Raw genomic sequence first — 8,394 nt, 5'->3', positions numbered from 1 at the left:
TTAATACACCACCATTTCACATTTGCAATGACATATCTTTCACTTACATTAATCTGTGATCGTTCAGTGTTAATCACTTAAATATGTTACCTAGACAAAGGTATTCATGAAATTTCATTACTAAATGGTTCAAATGGCTCTGAGCACTATGGGACTTAACTTCTAAGGTCATCAGTCCCCTAGAACTTAAAACTATCTAAACCTAACTAACCTAAGGACATCACACACATCCATGTCCGAGGCAGGATTCGAACCTGCGACCCTAGCGGTAGCGCGGTTCCAGACTGTAGCGCCTAGAACCGCTCGGCCCCAATGGCCGGCATATTTCATTACTCTACATTAATTATTTTTGGTGTTGTGATTTCTTTCCGTCAGTGTATTCGCTAAAGAGTGAAAAACAGGAAGGAGCATAAGGTGAACGGATAACGACAAATCGAAAACACAAAAAAATGTACAAAAATTTTATTACTTTTATGTCGTCGTTTGAGTATGAATTACAGTTCACGTTCTCATCATGAAAAGTATCAATTTATACTTTAACAACAAAAGAAATATAATATTCCTATGTAACATGGGAACACCTGCCCATAGTTTTCTTTATATCTGGTTGGTACAAATGGTTCTAGTGAACTGTCTGCAGTACTTGAATGACAGAATGTCAGAAAAGAGACGATAAGGGCAGACAGAAAATGTTTAAATGCAGTATGGCAAATGCACGGGAATCGATTACTCAGATACAAAGTCCAAGTGTTTTCATATATGTAGACACGTAGAAACGAAGTATTTACTCACAACGTAATTTGGGCAGCTGATATTTAATACCTTCCTTTCTCGAAATATAATACACTTCAGAAAACATAATATAAAATTCAAGTCCACCTCTATCGGTTTGTGTTCAGCACCACATTTGCTCTCGTTTCCTGTGTATCTGTAACAGTGTGTCTTAACGCCACATCTCTGTTTATTTCCCACTTGTATGTGGCTGTGACTCAATAGCTATTAGTACATCATTTCCCTGAACTACTGAACTGTTACATTCGTCAGAGGAATGATAGATTAGCATGAAGTCACACGGCAGTGACTGCACTGTTAATGGGAAATTCGGTGTCTAAATTTTATCGATAAAATTACAGCTCACAGACAATCGACGTGGTGATTTAATACTGGATACGCCCATTATCAAACATAAGGTCACTGAAACAAAAGGTATTTATAAAATATGTCGTATATGTCTTAAGTATTTACTTTTTCTGCACTTGCTCAAACTATAGCACATTTCTTGTATCGAAACATATAGCATTATAGCAAAAAGTGTCAGATAGCAAACACGTATTGGACATAAGTGTAATATGTTGCAGTTGTTGCCTCCAGAAATAAAGGACAGGTACGTATTTCATTTTAAAGGAGTGCTGAGTTCCTCAAATACTACGGGGAAAGAATAACGCTGCGTTCTCATTCGCAGTTTTCACGCTGTAACTGTGCCGTAGCTTTTTCGTACTTCTTTTTCATGTTAAAAAGTGACAGTATAGCTCTAAATGGAAGAAAATGAGCTTACATAAAAATTTTTAAAGATATGTGCGTATAATTTGGCACTCATTATCTTGTATTTCGCATGCAAGCTTACTTTTTTCCATTTTAATGGACGTCCTTTTATTACGAGCTATTAACGGAAACATTTTAATTTGATGATAACGAACCGCAGAACAAATGTTTTTGTAGCTCATGAATAAAACAGTCTGTTCACCAGAGGAATATTCTGCCTCTCACGGAGATTAAAAGATTGGAACCCAGACTTTACCTTAAGCTACGTTTATCCAAACACACATCACTGATCACCGTAAGCGTTTTTTCTGCCAAAAGTCAGGTCTTGATGGACCTAAACCCACATTATAATTTGATACAACAATACTGATGCTTTGATAGATTGGGTACGGTGTGATAAAGCGTCTAGTCCTTTAATAAGGCGAGTTCCAAGTGCTCTTTTGACTAATCGTTGCTCCACGAGCAGAAAAAAAAAGTATTAGAGTTTCGCCGACTAAGAGGTTTCGACGATCGGAGACGAGAGTGTTGAATAAAAAAACATAACTGATGAAAAGTTCAGGTCCTCAGATGACTATACGCCTTCACAGAATTGTTAGCATAACAAAAGAGCGAGGAGGGGAGCTGAATAGAAGTGCTGCGCTGGACAGTTCTGCGGCGTCATCGTCGAGCCTCGGCGACCAACTACGCCTCGCAGACGGTGCCCTTGATGAGGTCTTTGACGGCCGCGGAGAAGATGCGGTAGTTGACCGTGTTGGGGTCGAGGCCGCCCTTGTACACGTAGACGGGCAGGCGGTCCGTGAGCACCCAGAGGGTGCCCTCGGCGTCCACCTTGAGGTCGTTGGGGAAGGAGAAGCGCTCGCCGTCGCTGACCAGCAAGTGCACGTTGGCCGGCTCCAGGGGCTTCTGCGTGTTCCAGCACGCCACGCCGTTGCGGTTCAGCTGGAACGGAAACAACAACACAATGTGACAAACATTCTGACAAATATTCCATGAAATGTCAGGAGAACTGTCGGACAACTTTCTGTCATGATATTTCGGCGCAGAATCTTCTGACCATCTTTAGGTGAATACTGACAGCAACGGCACTGCGCTCAAATATTTAAGACAAACGGCGCATGCGCAACGCCAGCTGGACACACCACGCATGTGCCGGCGAGCTCTTAATTACGTGAGCTTAGTGCGTTTCCTATCAATATTCACCTGAAGAGGCCAGAAGATTCGGCGTCGAAATATCATGGCAACAAGCTGCAGACATCTGGTAGTTCCCGCGAAATTTTATGGGATAATCTGTCTATCTATCTATATCAGGATCCCGCTCCAGCTACTGCCAGGTCTAGGTGCTGACGAGTCCTCTCCATTTGGATCGGTCCTCCCACCACTTTTCTTCCTCCACTTGCTGCCAGGTCACACCTCTCCTTTCCACAGATATTCCCACTTCCATTTTCCACTGTGTTTTGGGCGCCCTCTAGGTCTTTTTCCATCCATCTATAGTTCTTCAATAATTTTGGGGAGAGTCTGGCCATGCATCCTCTTAACATGCCCATACCACATAAATCTCTTTTTTTCAATTTCTTCTCTCATACTTTCTTGTTTAAGGTCCTTTCTAATCTCTAAATTCCTTACTCTGTCCATTCTTGTTTTTCACTTAACTGCTCTGAGAAATGTCATTTCCCCTGCTTGCAGTCCCTTTCTGCCATTGTCCATGTTTCTCCACCATAGGTGACAATAGGGAAGTAATAATTCTTATAGAAAAGGAGTTTTGTTGTTTCTAAAACTTCCTTAATCCAAATCAGGTGTTTTATTGTTTGGTAGAAATTGCCTCCCTTCTGTAACCTCCTATTAATTTCGTTGGTTATTCTTCCATCACTAGATATTTCACTCCCTACGGAAGTGAAACTTTCTACCACTTTGAGGGGTTCTCCATTCAAGGTAATATTTCCGTTGATCCCTTTCTCTCTTCCAACGCTGTTGCGTTCCTCCCACCTTTGAAGCTATTTACCCAGTTACACATGGTGCAGTCACATTACTGTAACTACCTGCCAAAACCTGAATAACCACCTCTTGCACAGACCGCTGAAGATGTGCAGGAGACTCAGTGAGGTTCTGGAAGGTACCAACAGGGCTGTGAAGCCATGCCGTGACCAGCTGCGCTAGGTTTCTCTGTTGAGCATCCACGGCACGTATAGCCCGATCGCTGTGGTCCCGTAGATTCTCCATTGGGTTTAGGTCCAGCGACTTTGATGTACAGTAAGCTCATCCTGGTGCTCTTCGAACCACACACGCAGTGAGCTGTGTGACACATTGCATTGCCCTGCTGGTAGATGCCATCGTACTAACGAAAAAGAAACTGCTCGTCGGCGTGGGCATGGTGCACAAGAATAGAGGAATACTTTTGTTGATCCACTGTGCCATCCAGGATGAGAGCTTATTGAGGAAATGCCTCCGGTCTGGACCCTTCTGACGCTTGTTGCAGGGTGTTTGTTATCAGAGGTTTCACGACATTCATGCCAACGGCCTTCTGTCTGATGAAGCAGAGAACGTGATTCATCTGGAAAGGCCACCTGTCGCCTCTCATGAACGTCCAGTTGCGCTATTGGCCTGTAAATTCCAGCCTTCTTCGCCAATGAGCAGCAGTCGCCATGGATGCATGAACCAGATATCTCCTGCGGAGGCCCACACGCAGCAACATTTACTGAACGGTCATTGAGGAGACACTGTTTGTAAGCCCTTGGTTCATCTGGGCGGTCAGTGGCTATTCGCCTGTACACATCTCTGTAGCCGTCATTCACTTCTGTCATCTATCGCACTTCGTGCACTAAAGTTGCCTTAACACCGTTTTGGATTGTTACTTTTGCCGTCAAAAAATAAATAAATAAAAATGGTTCCAAGCACTATGGGACTTAACATCCGAGGTCATCAGTCCCCTAGACTTAGAACTACTTAAATCTAACTAACCTAAGGACATCACACACATCCATCAAATGGTGCAAATGGCTCTGAGCACTATGGGACTCAACTGCTGAGGTCATTAGTCCCCTAGAACTTAGAACTAGTTTAACTAACCTAAGGACATCACAAACATCCATGCCCGAGGCAGGATTCGAACCTGCGACCGTAGCGGTCTTGCGGTTCCAGACTGCAGCGCCTTTAACCGCAGGGCCACTTCGGCCGGCTACACATCCATACCCGAGGCAGGATTCGAACCTGCGACCATAGCAGCAGCGCGGTTCCGGACTGAAGCGCCTAGAACCGCTCGGCCACAGCGGCCAGCTACTTTTGCGGTCAGAATATACTTTAACCGAGGCGGCACTCCAACAGGTTACAAACTTAACCACTTCGACATGCCTCCACCCTTAGACCGAAAGCCAATAATCAAGCCCCTTTTGGACGTCAAATAAATTGCTCCGTTTCCGCATTCCCCTAACACACTTTATATACCCTCCACTGCTAATGCTGCCATATGGTGTCTGAGAGTGGTTACTGTACATTGATGTCGAAACTAGACGACGGTCTCTTTAATGTTACTGGACCGTCTGTAAGGTGGACTTTATACCATGGTGCAACTCGTCGTTTTTCAACCTCACAAACATTGTCAGATGGAGCCCTGGTCTACAGTGGCTCGTTACAGAGTGTCTGTATTTCGTTTCCATTCTGCCGCCGATTTCTCTCGTACTGCACGAATGCGAATTGACGGTGGCTCTAAACACTATAGGACTTGACATCTGAGGTCATCAGTCCCCTAGACTTAGAACTAAAACTAAGACTTAGAGGCCGGCCGGAGTGACCGTGCGGTTCTAGGCGCTGCAGTCTGGAACCGAGCGACCGCTACGGTCGCAGGTTCGAATCCTACCTCGGGCATGGATGTGTGTGATGTCCTTAGGTTAGTTAGGTTTAACTAGTTCTAAGTTCTAGGCGACTGATGACCTTAGAAGTTAAGTCGCATAGTGCTCAGAGCCATTTGAACCATTTGAACCTAAGACTTAGAACTTAAACCTGACTAACCAAAGGACATCACACACATTGATTCCGGAGGTAGGATTCGAACCTGCGACCGTAGGAGCAGCGCGGATCCCGACTGAAGCGCCTAAAACCGCTCGGTCACAGCGACCGGCGACGGTGGTTCACTGCGCGGGGTAGCCGTGAGGTCAGGGGCGCCTTGTCACAGTTCGCGTGGCTCGCCCCGTCGGAGGTTCGCGTCCTCCCTTGGGCATGGGTGTGTGTTTGTGTGTTGTCCTTAGCGTAAGTTGCTTTAAGTTAGATTAGGTAGTGTAAGCTTAGGGACCGATAACCTCAGCAGTATGGTGCCATAGAACTTACAACAAATATTTGACGGTGGTTCAACCCCTTCCCATTTACATCCGATAGGCATTGTTGTGTAGTCAGCGCGTACACAACTTTCCCAATAGAGCGCGCCCTGCTAAGCACAACAGCGCAGGCGCAGCGCGCGTCCGTCTCCGCACTACGAGATGGTGCTGTCTTATAGACGGACCAAATTCTGCTTCCGCCGATCCGCGTATTAATATGTAACGCAGCCAATGAGATTCCTGCTAACGTAGAACTTTTTCTGCTCGCGGATCACTCTCGCGCAGTGATACCTGAACGCTCGAGGCATTATAACGAGTGTACAGACCTCCGATTAGTGAGTCTGCATTAGTCTGTAGTCAAGTTTCAGTCTGCGCCTAATAAGAGTATCATATTCCTGTACATAGTCATGAAAATAAATTAATAGACACTTTGTCAAGTATCAGAGATGTGAGAATAAGATTAACGTACCAAGACCAAAGGAACTTCAGATTGTCAATTGTAAATAGCATCCAGAACCAAGTTAAGTTATTTTTATGCTTATTATTTTAATAAATGTGTGTGAAAATTAATCAAGTTCTGTTTAAAGTTGGTCACCGTCAATTTGCTACTCTAAGCGTGCAAGTGGCATTTCTATCGTCTGACATAACGGCAGAAGATAAACACGCCACGATAAGACCACGAGACATATTGCTGACACTCGCCTGCTTCGTTGGAGCGACAAGTCGAATAATCTGATGGTGTGTGTAGTGTAGGTCTTACAGTACGCACACCACAGGCATCAAGGGTAACCCTTTACGCGACCGTCAGTAGAAAGAAGATGCTGTTTTGCTGCATTTTTTTCGAAGTCAGCAAACCCGCTTACTGCAAAACGTTGTGCAACTGGGGGTGGCCATGCCAACAAGTGTCCTTTCCTAGGATACCGCGTGTGGCATCCACGATAGCCACAGGAGGAACGCAAAGGTGCAGGCGGGCAATGGCACAGTTTACCTTTTTGGTGTCAGAACGGTGATACGCACCTGCGTGAAGAAGAGCACGCCGGTGTCGAGGTCGAGGTAGGAGGCGGTGGCCTGCGTGTCGTTTCCCTTGAAGCCGAGGTCCCGGTAGTGGTAGTAGGAGTCGGGCCCGGCGGCGAGCGCGGCCGTGCGGTTGCGCAGCACCCCGGCCGGCACCGAGAACTCGCGCAGGCTGGACAGCGCGTGGAAGAAGACGGTGCGCTCGCCCTGCGCGTCGGGCCGCGACAGCGCCACGCCGAACACGCCGTCCGTCCACTGGAAGTTCACGTCCTCCACGCGGTGGTTGCCGTGCAGCGGGTCGAAGTGGAAGTAGTGGTGCGTCACGCGCCACGCCTCGTCCGCCTCCCAGCTGCAAAAAGGGTCCGCCAAGTGTGTAGGTCAAGCGACGTCTACATCTGCGGCCACATGACTGCTCTGCAAATCACACTATAGTCCAGAATGAGATTTTCACTCTGCAGCGGAGTGTGCGCTGATATGAAACTTCCTGGCAGATTAAAACTGTGTGCCGGACCGAGACTCGAACTCGGCACCTTTGCCTTTCGCGGGCAAGTGCTGTACCAACTGAGCTACCCAAGCACGACTAACGCCCCGTCCTCACAGCTTTACTTCTGCCAGTATCCCGTCTCCTACCTTCCAAACTTTACAGAAGCTCTCCTGCGAACCTTGCAGAACTAGCACTCCTGAAAGAAAGGAAGTTCACAGGAGAGCTTCTGTAAAGTTTGGAAGGTAGCAGACGGGATACTGGCAGAAGTAAAGCTGTGAGGACGGGGCATTAGTCGTGCATGGGTAGCTCAGTTGGTAGAGTACTTGCCCGCGAAAGGCAAAGGTCCCGAGTTCGAGTCTCGGTCCGGCACACAGTTTTAATCTGCCAGGAAGTTTCACACTATAGTGTTTTTCAGAGGGGTTCAATAGGATCACTTTCAGACTATTTCTCGCACACTGGACTCGCATTAGGGAGGACGACGGTTCAATCCCACGTCTGGCCATCCTGATTTAGGTTTTCCGTGATTTTCCTAAATCGATCCAGGCAAATGCCGGGATGGTTCCTTGCCCGTCCTTCCCTAATCCGACGAGGCCGATGACCTCGCTGTTTGGTCTCTTCCCCCAAACGACCCAACCCCAACTATTTCTCGGCTGCACCACTCTCGAATAACACATGGGAAAAATGAACATCTGAAGCCTCTTGTGCAAGCTCTAGTTCCTCTCATTTTATCGCGATGGTCAGTGGGATGGGATTCAACAAAATACTGCCGCATTCGATGGAGAAAGTTCTTGATTGAAATCCAGTGAAAAAATCTCGCCACAACGAAATATCCTCTTTGTTGTAACAAACCTACACAAAACGAGCCGCCGTCCTCTGAACTCCTTCGATGTCTTCCGATAACCCCATCCGATAAGAATCCGCGCAGCAACACTACATAAGAAGAAGACAAGCGTAGTATAGGCATGAAACTTCCTGGCAGATTAAAACTGTGTGCTGGACCGAGGCTCGAACTCGGGAGGTTCGCAGAAGAGCTTCTGTGTAGTTTGGAAG

General features: G+C 46.7%; 1 protein-coding gene across 1 annotated transcript in view; it reads right to left on the bottom strand.

Moving 5' to 3' along the window:
- Window positions 1-447: 447 nt before the first annotated feature.
- LOC126100364 (protein yellow-like) overlaps window positions 448-8,394 on the bottom strand; it is a 73,638-nt gene continuing 65,691 nt past the window's right edge. The window contains exons 5-6 of the mRNA XM_049910974.1: window positions 6,864-7,209; window positions 448-2,481 (exon numbers count right to left, since the gene is read on the bottom strand). Of these exons, the coding sequence (XP_049766931.1) occupies window positions 2,224-2,481; window positions 6,864-7,209 (604 nt within the window). The 3' untranslated portion in view covers window positions 448-2,223. The remainder of the gene's footprint in view (window positions 2,482-6,863; window positions 7,210-8,394) is intronic.

Source organism: Schistocerca cancellata, chromosome 9, assembly GCF_023864275.1.
Source record: "Schistocerca cancellata isolate TAMUIC-IGC-003103 chromosome 9, iqSchCanc2.1, whole genome shotgun sequence".
Classification (NCBI taxonomy): domain Eukaryota; kingdom Metazoa; phylum Arthropoda; class Insecta; order Orthoptera; family Acrididae; genus Schistocerca; species Schistocerca cancellata.
Note: the sequence above shows the minus strand (reverse complement) of the source record. Positions and strands in the feature narration are given on the sequence as shown.